Source organism: Drosophila suzukii, chromosome 2R (genome assembly GCF_043229965.1).
Source record: "Drosophila suzukii chromosome 2R, CBGP_Dsuzu_IsoJpt1.0, whole genome shotgun sequence".
Classification (NCBI taxonomy): domain Eukaryota; kingdom Metazoa; phylum Arthropoda; class Insecta; order Diptera; family Drosophilidae; genus Drosophila; species Drosophila suzukii.
In genome coordinates, this window is record NC_092081.1 from 1,895,023 (window position 1) to 1,919,862 (window position 24,840).

At 40.7% G+C, this 24,840-nt stretch overlaps 2 protein-coding genes and 1 long non-coding RNA gene across 15 annotated transcripts; 1 reads left to right on the forward strand and 2 right to left on the reverse strand.

Annotated features, from left to right (window-relative positions):
* Window positions 1-13,388: 13,388 nt before the first annotated feature.
* On the reverse strand, window positions 13,389-15,005 carry l(2)k09848 (lethal (2) k09848). Of its 3 annotated transcripts, none has more exons than XM_017075970.4 (3): window positions 14,816-15,003; window positions 13,713-14,763; window positions 13,389-13,574 (listed from the first exon to the last, which is right to left on the reverse strand). In XM_017075970.4, the coding sequence occupies exons 1-3, from the start codon at window positions 14,901-14,903 to the stop codon at window positions 13,451-13,453; spliced, it is 1,263 nt and encodes a 420-aa protein (XP_016931459.2). In that variant the 5' UTR covers window positions 14,904-15,003; the 3' UTR covers window positions 13,389-13,450. The 3 variants fall into 3 exon arrangements, with proteins under 3 accessions (XP_016931459.2, XP_065719854.1, XP_065719853.1); XM_065863782.2 differs by having other exon boundaries at window positions 13,536-13,648; window positions 14,816-15,005; XM_065863781.2 differs by having other exon boundaries at window positions 13,536-13,663; window positions 14,816-15,005.
* Window positions 15,006-17,998: 2,993 nt separating this feature from the next.
* On the reverse strand, window positions 17,999-18,513 carry LOC136116649 (uncharacterized). The gene is made up of 2 exons (XR_010653670.2): window positions 18,375-18,513; window positions 17,999-18,314 (listed from the first exon to the last, which is right to left on the reverse strand). It is a non-coding gene; the product is annotated as an uncharacterized lncRNA (long non-coding RNA).
* Window positions 18,505-20,391, forward strand: LOC108010959 (pseudouridylate synthase TRUB2, mitochondrial). 11 transcript variants are annotated; one of them, XR_011603735.1, is made up of 6 exons: window positions 18,505-18,691; window positions 18,745-18,954; window positions 19,004-19,606; window positions 19,669-19,956; window positions 20,023-20,108; window positions 20,163-20,391. XR_011603735.1 is itself a non-coding variant. In XM_070994869.1 (4 exons), exons 1-3 carry the CDS (start codon window positions 18,562-18,564, stop codon window positions 19,603-19,605), a joined length of 942 nt encoding a protein of 313 aa, XP_070850970.1. In that variant the 5' UTR covers window positions 18,505-18,561; the 3' UTR covers window position 19,606; window positions 19,669-20,391. The 11 variants fall into 11 exon arrangements, 6 of the variants coding, with proteins under 6 accessions (XP_070850970.1, XP_016931461.2, XP_016931463.3 ...); XR_011603736.1 differs by having other exon boundaries at window positions 19,669-19,937; XR_011603737.1 differs by having other exon boundaries at window positions 19,669-19,734.
* The last annotated feature ends 4,449 nt before the right edge of the window (window positions 20,392-24,840 follow it).

Genomic DNA, 24,840 nt, shown 5'->3' on the forward strand with positions numbered 1-24,840 from the left:
TATATATACTCAGCGTCCGTCCGTCCGGATAAACGCTGAGATCTCGGAAACTATAAGAGCTAGGCTATTGAAATTTGGAGTGCAGATTCCTGAGCTCCTTACGCAGCGCAAGTTTGTTTCAGCAGAGTGCCACGCCCACTCTAACGCGCACAAGCCGCCCAAAACTGTGGCTCCTACAGTTTTGATGCTAGAATAAAAATTAATTAAAAATAACTATCACTGTGGACGGCAGTACACTTAGTGGCGAAGCGCGGAAGAGAGCGTGCAAAGACAACTACTATATATAGCCGCAGAATTGAAAATCTGCCATTATGGTCCGATCGTAACGAGTGATGCACCAATCGAAGGTATCGCACTAACTAAGGAGATTGCATACTAAGACTTTCGAAATATAGATTTGTTTGGGAGAAAAAGCGATGAAAGTGTAAAAGTAAAAAATTTAGTAAATTGGAGCTGCTGGATACGGTGGGGATAAAAGCCGCCGGCTGTCCAGCTAGTTTTATTCTTACTAAAAATACGCGTCAAATGACGCCGCATTTGTTGAAATCCGATGTCCCGTTCAAAAGTAATTCAAAAAATAAAATTTTCTTCTTCTTCCCAAAATGAAAATGTTTGTCCCTTTGTTTGTGGGTTTGTATGCATCCCATCTTAGTTTTGGGGTTTTGGAAACCCTATGGGTGTATAAAGTAGCTTGAATTAGAAAACGTTTGTTCTACGACTTTTGGAAAAACACGCTAGCTTAGCGGAAAATCCAAAAAAAAAGTCAGATTTAAAATGCTTATAGTATCTAAACAACTAATGCTACAGAAATGCTAAATATCTCTGAAAAGATAATTAAATTTGCTAAATACCCTTCATATAGTAAAGTTGTCTGAATATAATAGATTTCGAGCTATGACAAAAAGTTATTTTTTAAAACCAGTTCTTGACTATTTTCTCAAAATTGAGTCGAACGATTTCTTTTTAAATTTTAAATCATGTACCCCTTGAAATTCCTTAACTTTTGGTATGTAACACTTTTTGCCCTAAAAATTACTGTTTGGATATTAAGCGATAAAAAGTGCAGCTCGTTTCAGATCCGCGTACGTAATATTTCATACTTACTGGAATAAACAAGAAAAAAACCAATTTGATGAAAAATATTCTTATTCGATTTTTTCAAACGGAAAATCTGTTATGGTTTTAGGGTCCTTTACTTGCATGAAGCTAATCGAAATAGGAAACTTGATCTATTTGTTCTACCACTTTGGAATAAGCCGCTAGTTCGGCGGGAAATATAAGAAACGACAGGTTTCTCTTGAAATCTGAAACTATACAGCCCTTGAGATTCCAAACTTGTGCTATTAAAATAGGTAATTGAAGCGATAAAACTTGTTATTAAAAAGTTTAATATTCATGGGGACGACTCCTAGTCATTGTATTGGGGTACTTAAACTCTTGTGCAAAAAAAAACTTCTGATATCAAACAAAAACACCTCTTAGCGAGGAAAAAGTATTGGCGAACGCGTCTTTAACAAAAATTTCTGATATCAACAATTGTGACGAAAAATGATATTACATTCGATAAAATAAGTAAACTATATTAAATTTATGTATTCGGCACGCTACAACAGAAAATTTACGTGTAGGTATATAAATATTTACTGTTGCGGGCCGAAATCATAAATTTAATATAGTTTATTTATTTTATCGAATGTAATATCATTTTTCGTCATTATTTAATAGAATAAGTAAGCCGCGCACTTTGTTCTCTCTTAGCGCCGGCAGCGCCCTTGCTCTCGTTTTTCGGCTCTGCTTTTGTTTTAGCCAGCGCCAAGAATGAGAGAGCAAAATTTAAAAATAGACTAAATAGACATTTATGTTTATGTACGCTGTATATTTTAATCTAAGTGCTTGCACTAGTTATTCAATAATAAATTTGGTCTAAGAGCTTTGTTTGAAAGAGTTCTATTCGCCGCAGATTTCAGTTTGCAATTTGGTATGTAAGTTATCCAACCCGTGAAACGGACCCACTTATAGAATTTATAAACAAATTTTTGAACTCAAGCTCAGCTAGATTGCTCTTGCCTTCAGCGACGTTGCATTTGCTTTTGCTTAAGATTCTGCCTCTCGGCTGAGGAACTTGTGAGATGGTTCCAAAGTCGCCTAGCTGGGGCAACCGAGCGGGTCGCAGGTTGCGGATAGCGGACGACCTCTCTCGAGGTCAACTGTGAATAAGCTGGTGGGATAAGTCAAACACGGTACCGTGGACGGAAACCCCAGTAAATAAACAGTCCCGGACAGCCAGCGGGTATTTTGCAACGAAGCAATACCGACGATGCGAGTTGTTCAGCCGCATCTAAATAGTTGCTTTACACAAACCCACTCCCAACACAACACCTACCCAACTCCCCTCCCAAACAACATCTCACTCCGGGTCGGACTACGGTGTAATACGGACCGTGCCAAGAGTCAGCCTGGCTGGGGGCCCGGATCAAAAATAGACCAGTCTCAAACGGTGTGCTCAGGGACATGGCGACCCCCTGTTCTAACTATCGCCTTACCCGGGCATCGCGGATCTCTGCCCGGGCGGACTTTTCCCCTTCTCCGCAACTCGCAAAACAGAAGAAAAAACATAGAGACGGGTACTCTTAAAAAACCCATGGATAAGACGAACACTGGTTCCACCTTCCATACCAGCACGGCGCAGAAGGGGCTGCACCCCAAACTGGGGATGATGGGTGGCAGAAAGCCAACCGCAAACGCCTCCGCGACGTGCGCATCTGCGCCGAAAGCAACGGTAGGCACTGCCAAGGCGCTCGGGCCACCCGCTGGTGCAAAATGTACATACGCAGGAAGGCGGACTGCCGCCCAGACTCTGCGCTCACACACCAGGAGCACCGTTGCCACGCCTTCGCCTGAATGGCTAAAGAAGGTAGAGTGGGCAAGGAAGGTGCTCCCAAACTACGGGCAGGAAAAGCCCACTCAAGAGGCGACTCAGGCGAAAAGGCAGCGATCCCTCGAACTACCCGGGCCATCGGCGAAGAGATCAAAGATCCAGCCATCGGTCTCTTTCGCCGAAATCACGAAGAATCGTGTACTACTCGGCAGGGGGAATCCGGAGAGCAGGATCCCCAGAAACAAGTGGAAGGCAGTGGAGTCCCACCTTTCCCTCATTTGCCTGCGCATGGTACGAGAGAAGCCAGGCACCTCGCCCTGTTGCATGGACGCGGGCTGGTACCAGGGCAGCGTCAAGGTGGTAGAATGCGACAGTCAGCGGTCGGCTGATATGTACAAAGAGGCGACAAGCAAGCTCGGCGAGGTTTACGAAGGGGCGAACATTGTAGGGCTTGACTGGTGCGATGTCCCCAGTAGACCCCGAGCCAGGATCTGGATTCCAGCAGCGATCAAGACGCCGGAGGACATCCTCTTCATGTTGCAACAATGCAACCCGCACCTCCCCACGAAGGACTGGAAAGTCGTCAAGGTGGAGGAGCCTGAAGGGGACGTCAACCAGGCGGTTTTGGTCCTGAACAAGGAGTCAGTAGCTCCGATCGAGACTGCTCGTGGAGTGCTGAACTTCGGGTTCAGTGCGATACACATCAAAGTGTATAAGGGCGACTCCAACGCCGCTAGCAGCTCTGCCGGCAACCCAGCCGAGCAGGTGCTTGCTGAGGAGTTGGAGGCACCTGGTGGGCCGGAGGACGGCTACTCTACCGATTCGTCGCTGAGCAGAGAGATGCGTGCGCTCGGACCGGCAATCGAGGACGTGGACCTCAGCGACACAGAGGAGGCCGACGTCACTGTGGTGGAGGTTGAAGCTGTAGATGTCACTAAGACTTCTACAAATAAACCTTCACCACAGTAAAGCAGCGACTGCTGCACTTCTGCTTCACCTGACAGAAGGCGGAGCCGACCTAGTCCTCGTACAGGAACCTTGGGTGGTAAGAGGCAAGGTTGCTGGACTAGGAACAAAGGAATACAAGCTTATGCTTGACCCCAAAGAAGGTAAAATTCGAACCTGCATATTAGCCAAAAGGCATCTTAGTATATTCTACTTCGCAATTACACCAACGGAGACAACACCGCAGTAAGCCTGGAGCTGCAGAGTGGCTCTATAAGGGTTCTATCGGCCTATTTGGCCTTTGAGAAGGAAAACCCCCCAGATGCGCTGGTCAGAGGACTAGCAGAGGAATGCGAAAAGCTCAAGTACGGATTGGTAATAGGCTGTGACGCCAACGCCCATCACACCCAGTGGGGTTGCCCAAACAACAACGACAAAGGTGAGTCTCCTTTTGATTTTATTCTAAATTCGAACCTATTCTTATGCAATAGGGGCGATGTCCCTACCTTCATAACTAAAACTTGCCAAACGATTATAGATCTAACATTGGTATCAGACTCACTCGTAGGCGCATTCCAAAACTGGGCAGTCTCTGACGAGCACACTTTTTCAGACCATAGATTCATAGAAACAATATTGTCCCTTGATTCGCCCTTGCCGGTCAGTTTCGCTAACCCCAGACGAGCTGACTGGCACAGGTACAAAGAAATTCTGACGAAATTCCTCCCCATGGAACCGCCAGAAAGCATTACAGACCCACAGGAGCTGGACAGAACAGTAAATAAATTCACAGAAGCATGCAAAACTGCCTACAAAGTTGCTTGCCATACAGGGAAACCAAGGGGATGGAAAAAACCCCCCTGGTGGACCCAACAACTATCAGTCCTCAGAACCAACTGCAGATGCCTGTTTAACAGAGCAAATGTGGGAAATAAGGAAATTAACTGGCAGAACTACAACCATGAACTAGCCTCGTACAAAAATGCCATTAGAAGAGCCAAACGAACTGCATGGCAGACCTTCTGCTCTGATATAGAAAAAACAACTGATGCCGCAAGGCTCAGGAAAATACTCTCTAAGACAGCCGCGCCTTTGGGCTATCTTCAAATTAGATCTCCCCCTATCAGACCGCAACTTGAAATGATCCATTCAAAGTTTCAAACCATACAAATAGCCGGGACCGGAAAGGACAGGCACACATCCAACAAGCAGGACAAATAGCCATAAGCTGGTTGAAAAAAATCTTCCACTCCATCCTGGCGGTAGGAGAACTACCAACAGCATGGCAAGAAACAAAGGTGGTTTTCATTCCCAAGGCAGGGAAGGCCACCCACACCACAGCAAAGGATTTTAGACCAATAAGCCTAACATCATTCCTGCTAAAGAGCTTTGAAGGAATGATAAGCCTACACATAAGGGCCACTATCGACCCGACACAAATATCAGAGGCACAATACGTTTATACCAAAATTAAGTCAACCGAATCGGCGCTACACTTGGTGGTAAGCAGCATCGAGAAATCACTCAGCGTCAAGGAATACACACTGATCGCCTTCCTGGACATAGAGGGAGCATTCAATAACGTGCTTTCCATTGCTATAACTGAATCTCTCACAGAGCTAGGGGTTGAGCCGCCAATGGTGGGGTTGATCCATAAATTGCTGATAAGCAGAATGGTTACAGCCACACTAGGGACCTCAACACAGACTAGACTAGTGAACAGAGGTACCCCGCAAGGAGGTGTACTATCACCCCTCCTGTGGAATATCGCAGTAAATAAACTACTGCGGATTCTGGAGGAAGGAGGTTGTTAGGTAGTGGCATACGCAGACGACGTCGCCATCATCTTTAATGGAAAATATCCACAAACACTTTGCGAACTTATGACCGCTAAACTTAAAATACTATCGGAATGGACGATACAGAATGGACTTGGGGTAAATCCCTCAAAAACGGAACTTGTTCTATTTACAAATAGATCAAAAATTCCACAACTCAACCCACCTATTTTAAACAATTGTAAACTTTCTTTTAGCGATCACGCCAGATACTTGGGTATAGTAGTAGATAAGCGTCTCAAAAGGGGGTTAAAATCCGCCACGATGATCGCTTATGTGAGATTTCATGTGATTGGTAAGGAAACCGAGAGTTGAACGGACGAATAAATGGATTTTAGAGATTGTAAGCCTTTGAGATTCCTCTTCTTACAATTCTAGGGAATTTTGGTCCTCAGAGTCTGAATCGAAAAAGTCTGAGTCGCTTATAAAGGAGCTCGGATTTTAGGCCCGTTATTTTTGAAAGAACGTCGATATCCTTGAAGGCTCTTCTGGCAGTATTTCCAGTATTGGTATCGCCGTAAGCGCCGGGCTTTGGCTGGCTTACCCTTAGGCTCAGCTTTTCCCAAAATTGATTTTGAATATAAGCCTTTCTGGAATTAAATTCCAGTTTGTCTTCCTCGGACCGAACGTGATGTCTTTTTATATTCAGCCTGTGCGATATTTGTAGACACCTTTCAAAAGTCCGAATATAGGCATGCAATGGGCTTATGCCAAAGGTAAGTGCAGATTTTATTAGCACAAAAAGGCGACCCTCAATATTGTCCTTTACATTAAAATGCTTGGGATTTCGATGACTATTGGAGCATGTTTGCATGGATTTTGTGCCTGTCAAAACATTTAGAACTTTTCCGTCTATTAATGTAAGAGATAGCACGAATTCTACTGAAATATTGCAATTTTCAGTTATCGTTTGGAACTGTTGTAGACTTGAAATCTCCTTTTCTAAGTTATTGTACTCCGATAAAATAAATTCTTTACTTTCCTTCACGAACTGTAACTTTATCGGCCTACAAAAATTGTCGGACTGAGCCGATTTGTTGTTCCAAATTATTTCGCCAGATGGTCCTAGAACGATTCTAAGAGAAATAAGAGTTGTTGCAAACAAATTTTTATCCTTTCCAGGCCTATTTCAAAATTTTTGGTTGTGAGCAGAATGTCCGCTGCTACCGTCAAACCCATAGGAAACAAGGGAGAACGCTATAGTCGAGTACCTCGACTATCAGATACCCGTTACTCAGCTAAATGGAGATATGCAAGCAGCAAAGCGAGATTAAAATGCGCCACCTACCGGCGGTATACAGATTTAAGCGTTATGGGCGTTAGAGTGGGCGTGGCAAACTTTTTTTGGGTCAATCGATAGGTATTGATGAGAACATTACATTTCAGTTAAAATTTTCTATCTAGCATCAAAACTGTAGGAGCCACAGTTTTGGGCGGTTTGTGGGCGTTAGAGTGGGCGTGGCAGTCTACTGAAACAAACTTGCGCTGCGTAGGAAGCTCAGGAATCTGCACGCCAAATCTCAATAGCCTAGCTCCCATAGTTTCCGAGATCTCAGCGTTCATCCGGACAGACGGACAGACGGACAGACGGACAGACGGACATGGCTAGATCGACTCGGCTAGTGATCCTGATCAAGAATATATATACTTTATGGGGTCGGAAACGCTTCCTTCTGCCTGTTACATACTTTCCGACGAATCTAGTATACCCTTTTACTCTACGAGTAACGGGTATAAATATAGTTTAGTAAATTTAAAGGTATTCAACTTTATCCACTATTGTTTTGGGAAAAAACTTCATCAACTTTTGTTTTATTAAAGTTTATATTTTATTATATATTATCTCCATTTGGTAGATATTATTTTGTATCCACTTTAGTTGTAGTTCGTTAAAAAGACTTTCCGTTTTGTTGTTTTGTTTTAGAGCAGAAGCGACTTGATCTCTCGCTCCTAACTTGTTTTATTTGATCATCTTTATTTATGTATTTATTTGTACACTGTAGGCTTACTTATAAAAATTAAGCTACATGAACGGATGACAGCCATAGCTGCTGAGGCTTTCGACTTGAATGTTCTTTAGTTCTATTGCATTGGTGCATATGGGTAACGATCGCTCAGCTATGCCGGCAGAGACGCCAGCGGAGCTGCGGTCGACGCTTATGTATAAATGGGTAAGGCTGACGGAGGTCGCCGCGGAAGAGAGAGGTACCATGTTCACTTGGTGACAGAGCGGCCACGCATGGCAATTATGCTGACTCTGCAATGTCCAGTCCCAGTGCACTCAAGAATGGTCATATTACCGTGCACTTGGGGAACTGCTTTGGTCGTAGATTTGTATGTAGGTATTGTTACCAAGTGCTACAATGTATTTGTACCTTTATTAATGCATAACACTGAGTACAGTGTGCATTCGATATGTGAACATGCTACAATAGTCTGCAAGTCAATTGAATTGCTGCCTTAACTTATTATAAAGTCTGAACATAAAGTTAAAAGCCGTTGGGTCGTGTGATTCACTAAAGCTTGTAGATTAACTTGGGCTCTGTCTTCGGAAATTTTCAGTCTCTGCGGACGGACGGCATTAATGTTTATCCTCTCTTAAAGTATTATAAGAAAGCCAGATGTCGGCACCAAATTCCATCGACGATATTCGAATGGCAGTATATTGTGCTTTAGAAAAAGAATTATTTAAAAAAAAGCCAAGGCTTCATCGGCACATTTCTTTAAAAGTTCCCTTTCTAATTTAAATCCGAGAATTTTACATGAATTTTCCGGTCTATTAGAAATATTTTTCAATGCTGAACTAAGATTCTCATCCCCAGACCTCTTTGCAGCATAAGTCCCAACTTCAAGCATCTTCTGTGAATCATTATTATGTTTGACACTTATATTTAAAATTTCTCGACGCTAATTTCGGACGACCCCTCTCGGACGGGCCACGTTTTAAGGGCATTGGAAATAAGAATAATGAATTTGACCAAGTCGAATGACGTTCGTTAAAATTGATACTTGATTTTTTCAACTTACTCCTTTTAACATGGTATTCTGATCTCAGTTTGCATACTTTAAGTTTTATAGCTTTAATGCAATTGTCATCCGATATTCCAGCTTTAGATGCAATAAAACGAGCAACTAAAGATATATCATTGTTGTATTTAGAAAGTAAATCCGTAATTTTTTAAAGTTAGCCTTGGTGTGCTCGCCGAAGGACAGAAATTGTGAACATTTTTTAGAGAAGAGCCAAAAAAGTTGATATTTCTCTTATCGATATAAGTATTATATATTACATTCGATTGTTTGGATTCAGAAATAAAGTAAGCGGGAATGAATGAAAAAAGTACATTTTAGGTGTTAGGCAAACTAAAATCAAATTTTGACGTACATAAAGCCTGAAGAAAAAAAATACGTCATACTTTTGGGCATTCTTAGTAAAGCTTATCAGCATGGTTCCACTTCAAATTAAGCCTTCAATTAAAACTAAAATTACTGAAAACTAAGGCAACCGCATCGAGTCGGCGATAAGCGAAAATTACTAAAAAATAAATAGACATACGAGATATTTTATATCTTTTACTTGTTGAAAATAGTGACTTCTAAAAGTTTTGTGAAGAAGTCGAACAGCTACATCAGCATCTTTGACTTCTAGATTTTTTTTCTATTCCATTAATATTTAATGAATTTTTTACTTTGAAAATACGGTAAAAGAAAACTACTTGCCCGAATTCTTTGAAACTTTGGCATACATTAGTTAATGTGGCTAGCCCAGTGAGCAGTGGAGAGAATTTGTTCTGGTGCTGGATTACAAGTTGCTGCAACTGGGGTTGGACACCCTGTTGAGTTTGGTGTCGCGAATGACCATTGGTGACTTTTGCTTATGACAGAGGTCCCGCGACATCCGATCGAACAGTCGACCTTTTTATAGAGGATTTTTGGGGAAAGTTGTACCCTGGGATGGAAGATTTTTCCGACGTCTTATTGTCTGCTGGTAGACAACACAGCCCTTATAACTTGCTGTATGATTTCGCAGGCCTCTGTAGCATGTTTCTGACCACATCTCACCCAGTTATGATCCAGAAAACAGTTGTTATTTTTATGGTTGAAATACTGGCAACGATGGCATTGTACGACTTCATCCTGTTTGTAGGGTAATTCCACTTAAACACGTTGCCGACATAGAATCTTAACATCGTGGATGCCTTGTTGGTTGAATATGGCCCTAGTTCAACAAATACTACGTTGACGAACTTAGTTTTGTCGAAACGGTTTTTTGGCCTATTGTTCGTTTCACTGAACAATGTGGCCAAGCAAGGTTAGGCTTTCTTTAATGTGTTCATCCGGAGTGGAGTGATGAACACCTCGAATAACCACGCGATAAGATCTATCCTCTTTGAGCTGCCAGGAGTGCTCTACACTTGTCTGAATCTACAGGAAGGATCGAAACGGATGAACGATTTTGTCTGTGGATCGGATATGCCCCTTAAGATTCTGGCAATTATTAATTACAATTGGCGATGGCTTGTGATTGGGTGGGTGTTTGCCAATGTTGTCTTGGCTATTGTTGGATATATTAATGTTGGTAGTATTGTTAATACCTTTTTTACCTACACCCAGAAAAAAATCCGTTCGAAACGTTCAAAAATCAAGAACAAACGTTGTCAAAAAGTGCGTGAGCCCGTTTGTTGACAGTTCATGAACGGTCGTTCGTAAACTGTGACCGAAACTTTAGGGTCGCGTTCCGAACGAATGGTGTCAGTTTAAGAACATTTCGGGCTTAACCTGAGAACATAACAATTTTAAAAAAAACAAGGAAGAACGCTATAGTCGAGTATCTCGACTATCAGATACCCGTTACTCAAAGGGAAATGGAGATATGCAAGCAGCAAAGCGAGATTAAAATGCGCCACCTACCGGCGGTAGACAGATTTAAGCGTTATGGGCGTTAGAGTGGGCGTGGAAAATTTATTTTTGGATCAATCGATAGGTATTGACGACACAAATACATTTCAGTTAAAATTTCTTATCTAGCATGCAAATTGTGGGCGTCACAGGTTTTCGCGGTTTGTGGGCGTTTAAGTGGGCGTGACAAACTTTTTTTAGGTCAATCGATAGGAATTGTTGAGAACAATACATTTCAGTTAAAATTTTCTATCTAGCTTCAAAACTGTAGGAGTTACAGTTTTGGGCGGTTTGTGGGCGTTAAAGTGGGCGTGGCAGTCTACTGAAACAAACTTGCGCTGCGTAAGAAGCTCAGGAATCTGTACGCCAAATCTCAATAGCCTAGCTCTAATAGTTTCCGAGATCTCAGCGTTCATCCGGACAGACAGACGGACAGACGGTCAGACGGACAGACGGACAGACGGACAGACGGACATGGCTAGATCGACTCGGCTAGTGATCCTGATCAAGAATATATATACTTTATGGGGTCGGAAACGCTTCCTTCTGCCTGTTACATACTTTCCGACGAATCTAGTATACCCTTTTACTCTACGAGTAACGGGTATAACGAGGTTTGTGTACAACGCTAGACTTTCTGGACGCCTGGTAGAGATTTATTTAATTTCCCACCTTATGTTTTGTTGTTATTGCTAGAATTCAATGTATTTCGGATATTTTGCTGAAGACAAAGAATTTATATATTATTAGAAGTACATATAAACATTAGAAATAATCTTTTAATAAAACTTACAATTCACAACCGTCTTCTCGCGGACTCGAACCTGTGCTAATGTGTCGGAGGCGGACGCTCTAGCAGCTGGACCACCGAGCGAATTTTTCGAGTGCGGACAATCGGGACACTAGACCTACATATATGTTTTTATGAACGATGTTGATAATTTATCGATTTCGATAGACTTTAACGCGTCTATCGCAGCTTTTTCATGAACGGCGTTCGATATCTGAGAACATTTTTCGCAATTTGGAACCAAGTTGTTCGTCGGTAAAAATTGTTACCAACACCGTTCGATTTTCGTGAACAAACGTTCCAATTGTGGGAACTAAAAATGGAGAACGGATTGTTCGCATTTCATGAAAAATGTTCTTGATTTTTTTCGGTCTTTTTTTTCTGGGTGTACGTTGTTGGATTGACTGTTGCTGCTATCGACGTTGTTGTTGTTGCTGCAGCTACCATGGGTTAAGCCGGTGCTGGTACTGGCCTGATCAGGGTTGTTCCTCAACTGGCTGGTTGTTTAATAAGCTCTTATGAATTCTTCGGTCCATGTCCGAAAGCTCAGCAAATCGGTTTTCAGATTCAGTCGTTTTGGAACTTTTCGAATTTCTCTGCATTTTATTAGCAGAATTGGGAGACCTAGTTTCTGGACGGCGTTTATTGTTACTTGGAGTCCACCAGTCTCCATCGTCGCCGGCTATGGCTTCCAGCTCGGGTTCAATATCTTTGAATGGTAAAGGTTGGGCGTTGATGGAGCTGGTTTTATAAATGCTGATAAATTTGTATAGTGAGGAATTTAGAGCACAAGTCATAGGCTTTTGTGCCTTAGGTAGCTTTGAATGAATGTCAAATTCGAATTTGGAGTCCGACAATGCAAAATATGTGTAGTTAATTTAAGTAATTATTTTATTTTATTTTAAATTTAATTTATTTTATTTTAATTGAAGTTTTCCTTTTATGTAATTGTTGGACAGAGTTTTATTATACGTTCTATTCTCGTTGACATTGACTTAGGAACTGCGCTTAAAGTTAAAGCTTATAAAGAGGCACAGCATAATTGACTGGCGCCTCGTGTTAACATAATTGTTCATTCTATGGCTTATCTTGAGCTTGAGCATGCTGATAAGGTCCACAGCGTTATCTGCAAAAGCCAGCGAATGAACGGCGAGAGAAACTAACCAAAAATAGCTACACTGTAAGAAATTGTATATATACAATAATCTAGATATATAACTTCCATGCACGGAAGCAGTCGTAGCCTAGTGGGCAAGGTGTGCACCTTGCAGCCAGGAAGCACAAGGTTCAAATACGGGAACGGAAGTTTGTTTTTTATATTTTATTTTTATTACGATTTATATATGAATTGAAACTCGAAGTAGCGGTAATTAACAAGATCAACAAATTGCAACTATTGCCTTTTGATCTCTGTTTCACTTGTTTTCGCGATACACCAGATCTAACGTAGCGTCTGAGCACTGTCACTGCACCTTTAGCTGCTGGGTGTTCGAAAACAAATTGGTTTGCCACGAAGGTGGACTTGTCCATAGAATCTTTACAACGAATTTCGCAGCGATGCAAAATCGCGTTTTCACTCCACAAAAGCATGATCGAGACGAAAAAAAAAAATGTATGTAAGAACAAGTTCTATTTTATAAACCTTTTTTAATAAAAGACATTTATATTATTTCACAAATTAAATCACCAAGACATGTCTCGCATGATAACTCGTGTATGGCATAAGTAAAATAACAGTGAGTTCAAAGAAAATGGCGTACGAAGCTGTCATGATAGTACGGAGTCGATCATCCCATAGAAATATCTCATGTGAGATTTCAATGGTGCTTCACCGGTGACATAACGCCTGTCATCCGTGATTCACCAAGTGAACCGCGATTAAAAAGTGATTAAGGGAACTGCAGAATAAATTTATTGAAAAAAATTTACATTTAAGAGAACAAAGGAAAATTGCTTACACACAAGTGCTATTTGTTTGCCGCAACTGTATATCAACTTAACTAGACCCATTTCACAATATAGATAGTAAAATATACGTCAATTCTTTGTTAATATTAAATCTTTTATTATAAACTGTTTAATAACTAGTAAACAAATGTCGCTTTAATTTTGTACACCTTTTCTTTTTTTCGACTTCAGGGACGTGATAGCAGACTTCCGTTTTAGCTTGTCCTTTGATTGTTTGATAGCCGCCACTTCTGTTCCTTCCGAGTCATCATCGCTGTCGCTATATGGAACATGTGAGATTTTAGTTTATATATGTACAGAAAAATACACTTTCACATGGTGAGCGCAATTGTCCTTAAAAAGTCCACCCTAATATACATACATATGTATAATAATAAAGTTAAATATAATTACTTACTTAACAGTGGGCATCTGATCGAACATTTCCTCGTATTCATTGTCTACAGGTGTTGCACTAATGCTCTTGATTTGCCTCACGTTACTAACGACTTCTAGCTCTGCATCACCCTCAGGCTGTTCAATTATCTTTCGCTCACTTTCCAGCTGTCGAATAATAATCTTGGTGGCCTTCGATTTAACGTAACATTGGTAGAGCAGCACTGTAGATTCAGCGTCATGGATGCGAACATATCGGTCTAGGCTAGCAGAGCTTAGGTAACTCCCAGTGGTATCTAGATGAAGATCACTGATCCCACCGGTGAATCCCTTGTAAGTGTGCACATGCGTATTCATACGTCGAGTGTCAAAGGCTTTTAAAGCACCCATTGAGGTCCCAGTGTAAATAAAATTTCCCCGCGCCACTAAAGCTGTAAAACTCATTCCGTGCTCGTCGCTGGCAAAACATGCGATCGGACGACGCTGCTTGCGCGTATCGTAAAGTCGGACGTAGCCGGTTCTCGAGCAGGTGGCCAGCACACTGGGCCCATCCACAAATCCCACGTCGCAGTCCCAGACAGGCACCTCCAGCTGGAGATAGTCGTTGGGCAGGTTCTTAGAGCTAAAGATCTGCTTGCCGTCGGAGCTCAGATCGTATACCTTTAAATTGTTTTGGCGCTCCTTTCCGCCAGTGGCCACAATGCTCCTGACCTGCGCGCACTGACGCAAATTGTCCATTTGGTTGCCCGTGGCAATAACCACGGGCTCAGATTTCTTTTCCGCCTGCAGTTCAAGGCTCTGTATCTGTCCGTTCCCAATGCCGGCAATTAGTTTGTCATTGTACCGTGCCAGTCCAACGATCGGAGCGGCGTTAAAGAATACTGTCTTTTTGGAGCGCCTCCCATCTGAAAAGGAGTGCAGCTCCACTTCGGTCTTAGCTCGGCCGAGAAGGATATCCGTCTGGTCCTCGTTGCCAAAGGCCAGCGACGTGACGCGAGAGTCCTTGCCCAGGGCTCCAATATCGCTCAAGTTGCTTTGTCCATGTGGAGACTTTTCTGAAGCAGGCACCAAATCTATAAAGATGACAACAATTACTGCAATGCTATTCGTCGCGAACAGACTTACATTTAAAGGAGCCTGTGTGTGTTCCGACATACAGTTCGTGCTTTTCAGTGTAGTTTGCGTGCTTGATATTTGCCGTAGTCCACTTCATCGTAACACACTGTTCTGCCCGGAATATAAGTTTCCAATAATAAGTGCGGAGCGAATATAAAATAATTTTACATTACACGTGCAGAGCGAAAAGTGTGACCAGGCCGAAAACACCGAAATATTCCAAAAGAGTAATATCTACTGCACACAGCGGCTAAAAATTGCAACAGCGCTGTTCTCGTTCACATAGAGAATCGCTGAAGCTATTTTCTATTATTTTCCCATTAATTGGCCGGTCGTTCCAATGGCAGTTATGTGATACAGTATTACGATTTTTGAAAAATTGTATTTGATATTCTGAAACATAAAACAAAATGGTACTCCCAAGAGTAGGAGGTAATATAATAAACAAGAAGGGAAGCACTTCAATGTTCTTATGCCCTTGCTGGTCGTTCCCGTGGCAGCATTATAAGTGCAGAACTTTCCGATACTTAGAAAACTAAAAACTAATTATACAAATTTTAAAATAATGTTCCATTTCAACTGACTACCTTGTATGCTTACCGAAAACGAAATATAACGGTCTATGTATTATTTTCACAATAATTATCCAATCATTCCTATGGCAGCTATATGATTAATATTTGATTTAAATTTTATTCGAAATTCTGAAATACCAAAATATTAATATTCCCATGAGTGGGAGCTATAGGATATAGTTGTCCGATCCGGCTCGTTCCGACTTATATACTACCTTCAATAGAATTAAGACTTTTGGGCAGGTTTCGTCACGAAAGAATCGGACAGACTTGGCTAGTGCGACTCGTCTAGTGATGCTGATCAAGAATATATACTTAAAGGGATCGGAAAATGACTGAAATCAATACACCCTCTGGTAAATAAATGTTTTCATTATTTTTTCGATTATTCCTATGGTAGCTATAGGTAATAGTTGTCGGATCCTACTGGATCCGACTTATATACTGCCTGCAATAGAAATACGACTCTTGGGAAGTTTTCATTCCGATAGCTTTAAAACTGAGAGACTAGTTTTCGAAAAAACGGACAGGCGCACGTACAAACGGACATGGCTACATCTACTGGTCTAGAGATGCTGATCAAGAATATGTTCTTCTCATTTACTGCGTTGCAATATTTTTGACTGATTAAACCATCTGCAAGGGTATATAAATAGTGAAATACTGAACTGATTGGCCGCGTTCAGAAGAATAACATGATCACTGATCACTGTTGGATCATTAATCAGTGATCAGGTTAGTTTTGCTGAATGCTCATGATACATTACGACGGCAAAAAAACTAAAAGATGATATTTCAAAAACTGCACCAGAAAATTTTAAATGTTTTTATATTGGTCATAAGTTTTTTTACAATCACTTTTGAAAAAATGGTTTTTACTAAATATACATTTAAAAAAGCAAATTCTTTTGCCACCGCATCTGCAGCTTTGCACACAAAAACTGTGAATTTTTTTAAACTCAAAAAGCCTAAACAATTGTAAAGAATTTAAATTAATTCACGTTTTTTTATAATTCTGTTGATTTTTATTGATATTTTACTCATCGATACACGCTAGCAGTAATGTATCTTGCATTAAGAAAAGGTAGAGTACTATTTGTACGCTCCTTTTTTTCTAATCATGATGCAACAATTTTTGCATTTACTTATTTGACTCATCGATACACGCCTGCAGCAATGTATCATGTATCAAGAAGAGGTAGAGTACTACTCTAACTTTGAACTTGCGAAAACGGTCTTACGGTTTTTTAACTAAATACATTTGTGAAGCAACAATTTTGGGAGGGGAATGCTGCTTTTTTTTATACAAAAATTGTACGTTTTGGTGCAACAGGTGCCAGGAATTGCCCAGAATGACACAAGCTGTAGGTTGGTCATATTCCGTTGCTGAGCTCCACACGTGTATTTTTTATGAGGAAAAACCCCCCCTGTGGCCTTTGGAGGTAGAGAAACATTGATGGTTTATATCTTTTTTAGAAACCTCGATGATTCTTGGCGACCTGCGACATTATTGAAAAATCAATAAAACCTATTCACCACTACCACTACAGCTACCAAGTTCCGATTCAGCGACTTTTACTTTCATAGAGAACACACGTGCTAGAAAGAGACGGGGAAAAGTCGTTACAACTCGCTTCAACGGAAAATGGGACCGCAGACGAACACAGGCGCTCCGAGTCGTTGGAACAATAATTTTTTTATATCGGCGCCATTGCAGTTAAAATGCAATTCCTTCTCAAAAGAATCCTGAAACGGCAAATACATAAATGACCGAAACTGGTCACAAAACAAACACTGAATAATACACTGGAATACTGAATCGATTTCCGTGTGTGGGCTAATTTTTTCGTTGAAGCGAGTTGTAGTGACTTTTTCACGTCTCTAACCATGGAAGTGAGCGATAGGCAAATACGCGGCTAACGTTCTTTGTCGGTTCTGTTTTTCAGCGCGGTACTCAGGAAATACCAGAAAAAATACCTGATTTAGCGAGTGAATTTCGATGAACGCCGTTAGCCGCGACCCAAACGAATACGAAATTTGAAAAAAAAAATTCGTTGAACATTCCATTCATTTTTATTTTGATTTCATTGTGCACCATCAGACTCTTCTTTTTTTAATTGCCCCATTTGTTTTCCGTTTGTCAATAAGCCCAGCTGCTTGTTGATGACCATGCTACATACATTGCCGGTGAACTACAAGAACCAAAAAGAATACGTTTTTTCGACTCGTGAAACTCTTAGCCGATCTGCGTACTAGGCTTTACGGTGGATAAAGTCGCTAAAGCGGAATTTGGTCGCTGAAGAGAAACCCCCTCTGTGTGAACGGGGTTTTAGGCTTTTTTGCTAATATATTTTTGGTAGATGGTGGATGGATCTCTAAGGGAAGACGCTATAATCTGAACTCCTTTATTGCTGAAATTTTCTGTTGATCTTTCAACAATCCAGCAGTTAAGGGAATACCCAGAATAAGGCTCCAAAGGAATACCCAAAACAATTAATTTCAGGTTCCCCAAACTTTCACCCTAGGCTGTTTGGACAGGGATGGATTGCCATCCGTGCTTGCGTGTTTGCACACATCGATGTTTTTCGATGTTTTTTAAAAAAAATTCGATGAGACATCGATGGATTCAATAATTGTATTATAAAATATAATTTAAAAAATATTGGTGGAATTTGTATTAAAACTAAAAAAAACAATTAATTTATACAAGTAACATGCTAAGAAATAAAAATAAAAAAATAAAATCAAAAACAAAAACAAAAGTTCAGTCCATTGAGATCATCTTAGATTCTAAAGGGAATACTTTGTAAAGCTATGATAATTCTTGTTAACAAACATAAGTTGGTCAACGATACCGGACTTCAACCGGGTACGGCCATCTGAAATGATTTGGCCCGCCTTGCTAAAGGCTCTTTCTGACTCGCATGACGTGGCTGGAATACATAAAAATTAATTAAACATTATTATTAAGAAAAAAGTAACAAATTACAAACCTTTAGCGTGCTTTTGTCCTTCTTCTTCTTTGAACAGTGAGGGACCTAGAAACATCGATGGTCCAAAAAAAAACATCGATGTTTTTAGAAATTTGAAAAACATCGATGCATCGATGTTTCCATCGATGTTTCCATCGATGTTTCTGCACCTGTAATAAAAACCTATGTAATGGAAAAGGATGCATAAATGGCTCTTACGAAGGTCTATAATGCTGCCACAGCCTTTAAGAACTTGGGCGGCGTTCTCAACGTGTACAAACCTGCAGGCATGAAGGTAAAGCACGTGCGCAATGCCATTCTTAACAACATTTGCAAGGGTAACATCAAGAAAAAGAAAACAAATTTCGAAAGTAACTAGGCTCTGCTACAGGACTCAACAAAATGGAGCAGCGGGAGCCAGGTAAATTGCGGGAAGGCAGATTCCTGGGCACAGGTACAGCCGCTGATCCTGTACTGCACAATATTGCTTTCCAGACGGATCAGTCAGACCACGTTCTTTCCGCCGGACCTCGATACCTTCCTCGAGACCTGAGCTGCTCCACAGTGTCCAGCCTGGGGGATCACACCAGTGGAGTCCTTCGTAAGTCAAGTTTCGCCCACTATAATCAGTGATAACGATAGTTTTGCAGTTTTCGGGATCAATAGGGGAACGGGTCAGTCTAGCAGCATACGAAAAAGCCGGCCAGTACGGGTCTACCACATAACCGGCCGCCTTGGCAGCGCTACAGAGAACCACTTGCCAGACTCACGAGTCACTATGCGCGCTAACCATCGACACGTGTCAGCGGACAGGATTAGCGGTCTGGCCGCCTCCATACAGGCCTCTCACCAGCGCAAAATGTTTGAGCTCTGTGGCGTTGATTTGCAGACCCAGGAGGCTTACGAACTGGCCTGTAAGGGGCTCCTTCGCCCAGCGGACGAAAGCCAACCCGTTGTTTACGGCATAAGGCTTGTCCACTTTGAGCGGCCGCACTTTACGTTGGAACTGCACTCTATCAACGAGACGCAGGAGTACCTGGTCGCCCTAGTGCACGATTTGGCCTTAGAATTACGCACTGCCGCGCATTGCTCCCAGCTGCGCTGCGTGCGGCATGCCCACTTTGATGTTAGGGATAGTCTGCTCAGAAACTCTTGGCACTTGCCAGGCATCATAAAGAACCTGCGCCATCAACGAGACATACTACGGGCGCACAATCAACAGCACCGAGTCGAGCTAAAAGCCATACACTAATGTAAGACTAAGTAATTTTCTGTAAATATTGTTAATGTAAATGTTGTTAAATAAATGCTTCAGATTAAAAAAAAAACATAGAAGATCGCTTTGGTCGAGTACCTCGACTATCAGATACCCGTTTCTCAGGTAAGAAATCTAAATCTGGAATCTCAGCTTTTTAGCTTTTGCAGATCACAGCATTCACATGGACAACGGACATTGCTAGATCGACTCGGCTGGTGATCATGTACATACATACATATATACTTTATGGGGTCGGAGGCGCTTCCTTCTACTTGTTACATACTTTTCCAAGAATACTATATACTCATTTACTCTACTAGTAACGGGTATAAAAACAAATTAGTGGTAGAGAGTTTTGAATTTCATTCCACATTTATTTCTCCAATTTTTACAAATTTTTAACATTATTAGATCAGTTCCAAATGTAAGAAACAACGTATTTGGGCAACAAATTTGGTATTTGGAATTATGTAAAAACTGCTACATTCGCATCCTACGTATGTATGTACATATGACTCCGCACTAGTTTGTTTCCTTTACTTTTTTTACAGTCTGCCGATAGCGCATCCCAAATCAAAGGTGATTTGCAAACCATCAATGAGACAATTTATGTCCTCGTCTCGCCACAAAACCGTTTTAGTTGCTTCAACTATTTTTTTTGGAAAACTTGTCACAACTGGATGTAACCGTTAATAATTAAAATGCCTTAAAAATATTAAAAATACTAAGCAAGAATACGCTTTATAAGAAAAATTAAAACTTTTCTATGTACCATTCAAATTAGCATTCCCTGACTATCAGATACCCGTTACTCTTGGAAGGGGGTGCGAGGGAGATGGAGATAGCAGCAAAGCGACTGTTTCCAAGATTGCACACCACGCCTCCCCATAACTATGGGGAATTTCACAAAAACCGATTTTATAAAAGTCGTTAAAGTAGTTTTGTTAATCTGAATGTATTAGGATAACGTCCATCTAGAATGTGACTAACGGAAAAGTTTAACAGTGCGCACCACTGTTAAGTTATCAGCTGTGAAAGCCTGTTTTTATTTTAACGAGGTGGCAGCGCTTAAAAATGGAAGAAAAACCTCAAAATCGACTGCAGGAGGTCAGTGCAGATGAAATAGGACGCCTAATCCAAGCTGTTACCCATAGTTGTGGGACTTGACCGACAGGAAGCAATACCACAACGGGGGAAAATCCGCAGAATAGTTGAAGTGCTGGTAGAGATCCACTAGAGAATCCCAGTGAGAAGGAACATGCCGAGTGGGACCTCGCTCTCTACATGGACATGTTGCAGGGCGTGTCCTTGCTAAGAAAGTAAGATCTGGCCAAAAGAATTTGGTTGCCGTTTACTAATAGAAGTATCTTTTTAGCAGCATAGAGGTGCCAATTGCTCTGCCGCTCTCTTTCGAAATTTAGGCTATGATGCCACCTAGGCGAAAAAAGCTTATTTCCCCTCTTTTTCAAAGTTCGATCGAACTTGTAATTCATTCCCACCTCATTCTGCACCGCTCTTGCTCACTGTTTTGTATTTGTAATTAATCGTAAACAATATTGCTGTTGCTTCGCACCTAAGTTAGCTTCAAACTTGGCCTTGAATTGGCTCTTAGCAGAGGTTGGGCAGAGGTTCGGGCAGAGCAATTGGCGCCTCTATATAGATTCTTACTCTATGTTAGCAGAACCACCAGTAATATGATCTCCGACGACCTCTCCGTTAGGACTCCGTACACCACCACCACCAGCTACTTTGCAGCTTAAGCGGAGCTAGAGGACCCGCTGGCTTTTATAAGGAGGAGGAAATTAGGGCGCCCGCTAAGGAACAGCCATACCCTCAAAAAGTGCGCAATTTCTCTAAAATTTGGCTTCTAAGACCTCTAACCTTAAAATGTATAATTCCCGCATTTTTGACTGGTAAAGGTAAGTTTGATGTTATCTTAAAAAAAGAGTATGCATACCTTTGTTATTAAATAACAACTATTTAAAAATTAGTTTACAACTTCATTTCACTTACCTTAGGTTGATATAAATGGTTTAAGTATTTTTGCTAAGAATTATAATGATAATAATAATAAAACTTCGATTTCGCTTAAAAAATGGGGGAAAAATGTTGAAACAAAGAATTTTTTTATTTAATAGACAAAAAAATTAGACTGGACCACCCTCCTTTTTTATTTATACTCCTTTAAATTTTATATACTTAATCCCCATAGTGCATTGCGCCACAAGCGTAGATTCCTTTATTTGCTTACTCGCAAGGACGCACGCAGCTTCGCCTGCGAATATTTCATAAATAGATCGCTGTAGTGTGCTTTACTTTTGACTTGCTTCTATCTCTGCTACATATTTATACCCGTTACTCGTAGAGTAAAAGGGTATACTAGATTCGTCGGAAAGTATGTAACAGGCAGAAGGAAGCGTTTCCGACCCCATAAAGTATATATATTCTTGATCAGGATCACTAGCCGAGTCGATCTAGCCATGTCCGTCTGTCCGTCTGTCTGTCCGGATGAACGCTGAGATCTCGGAAACTATGAGAGCTAGGCTATTGAGATTTGGCGTACAGATTCCTGAGCTTCTTACGCAGCGCAAGTTTGTTTCAGTAGACTGCCACGCCCACTCTAACGCCCACAAACCGCCCAAAACTGTAACTCCTACAGTTTTGATGCTAGATAGAAAATTTTAACTGAAATGTATTGTTCTCAACAATACCTATCGATTGACCTAAAAAAAAGTTTGCCACGCCCACTTAAACGCCCACAAACCGCGAAAACCTGTGACGCCCACAATTTGCATGCTAGATAAGAAATTTTAACTGAAATGTATTGGTGTCGTCAATACCTATCGATTGATCCAAAAATAAATTTTCCACGCCCACTCTAACGCCCATAACGCTTAAATCTGTCTACCGCCGGTAGGTGGCGCATTTTAATCTCGCTTTGCTGCTTGCATATCTCCATTTCCCTTTGAGTAACGGGTATCTGATAGTCGAGGTACTCGACTATAGCGTTCTTCCTTGTTTTTTTGTGGATTCCTTAAGAGGCAATGCAAATATTTTAATTAACTCTTTCATTTAATTTCAAAACTACAATTTCTTCAAAACTTTTCTATAAGCCATATTTTTGGATTTTCCCACTAGTGCTAGTTATTATTATATTAATTATACCCGTTACTCGTAGAGTAAAAGGGTATACTAGATTCGTCGGAAAGTATGTAACAGGCAGAAGGAAGCGTTTCCGACCCCATAAAGTGTATATATTCTTGATCAGGATCACTAGCCGAGTCGATCTAGCCATGTCCGTCTGTCCGTCTGTCCGTCTGTCCGTCTGTCTGTCCGGATGAACGCTGAGATCTCGGAAACTACGAGAGCTAGGCTATTGAGATTTGGCGTACAGATTCCTGAGCTTCTTACGCAGCGCAAGTTTGTTTCAGTAGACTGCCACGCCCACTCTAACGCCCACAAACCGCCCAAAACTGTAACTCCTACAGTTTTGATGCTAGATAGAAAATTTTAATTAAAAGAATATCAGTGGGAGAATTATAAAGAACTTGTACTAATGCATATATGTATACGCGCACACGCACACATATCTTGTTTTCAGTATTTTGGCTTTGATTAGAATTCTACTTGGATGTTGGAGACGGGTGTAAGGAAAAGCTGTGAAACTATTTCTTTATACGATTATATTTGTTGAAGCATAGGAATGCAATTTTAATGTGATAATTACAAAATTAGTTTATAATTTAAAAATAGTTTTGCCCTTTGAAAGAAATCTGATTAATCTGTTAAAGAGAGCGGCAGAGCAAATGGTGTCTCTACATAGATCTATGGGTGTCTCTACTTTATGATCTGGATCGCTCTCACTCACTGTTTTGTTTTTGTATTGGAACATCACCACAATTGCTGTCGCCATAGAGTAAGAGTCTATATAGAGACACCATTTGTTCTGCAGATCTCTTTGGAGACTTTGCCAATGATGTCACCCAGGCGAAAAACAATAATTTCCCTAGTTTTTAAAATGTTTGATGTGACTTTGTAATTTTTTCCCGCGTTGAGTTTTATGGGAAATTATATATCCGCACCACTCTTACTCACTGTTTTGTTTTTGTAATTGAACCTTACTATGTTGACTTATTCGTCCAAGTATTCAATTTTCGAGAATACCAAAAACAATACTAGAAGTGTAACGAACCGCTTCACCTATGGATATATTCTAGGCCAGTTGATGCCTCGAGGTACCAGAGCACGCGACAAAATACTATCCGGCTCTGGCTCTTCGGCTATGGGTGTGATGGTCTTGATGATATCTCGGAATGCCTATTCATAATAATACACAGATATTTGCGTGCATCACCAAACTAAACCCGGGACAGAGAATCACACACATTAAATAACTGCTTGACGTTTTCTACTTCTTCCCATTCCGACTGGTCTGCCCTTCTCGCCTCCTTCGATGTTTGGGAGGTCCTGGTCACGCCAACCCTACCAATGGTCGCTCAGCCCTTAACAGCCAGAGCGACCCCTTTCTTTAAGTGCTACCCTACATTACAAGGCAACGCTAGCTGCGGCCAGTTTTTCGACTTAGCAAAACATTATAAAATTTTATTAAAAGCTAGAAATATAAACCATTACATAAGCTAAACCGTGAAAAGGCATGCAAATAGACAAATAGATAAATATAAACAATAAATATATACATATAGTAAAATGAATTAATAGTCATTTTAAAACATTATTGTTAAATATAAATGATTAGCTGAAGAATGAAAATTTTTCGATAGTTGCTTAAGAATATTTGTTTATCATTTAATAAAATTTGTTTCTATTTTTTTCAATTTAATTTAATTTAAAAATATTTAATATCATTTTAATATAATTTAATAATTTTTACCACTTATATAGAAGGATGCAACGCGCTATACATAATAAGCTTTTAGCTCAACTTGAATTACATTTAATTTTACTCCCTTTTTTTCCCTGAGTTTAGCCATTTTGTTTCTTTATTCCTCCCATTCGAATTACATTTAATTTTACTCCCTTTTTTTCCCTGAGTTCAGCCATTTTGTTTCTTTATTCCTCCCATTCGTTTCTTTTCTTTTAGGTAAACAGTTTTTTTTGATATGATTGACTTTTTCTTATGGAACTTTATATATATTTTTGAAAACTCACCACACCTTTATCTATCCAACGATGAAAGCGCTTTCCTCGTTGAAGATGGCTAAAGAAATA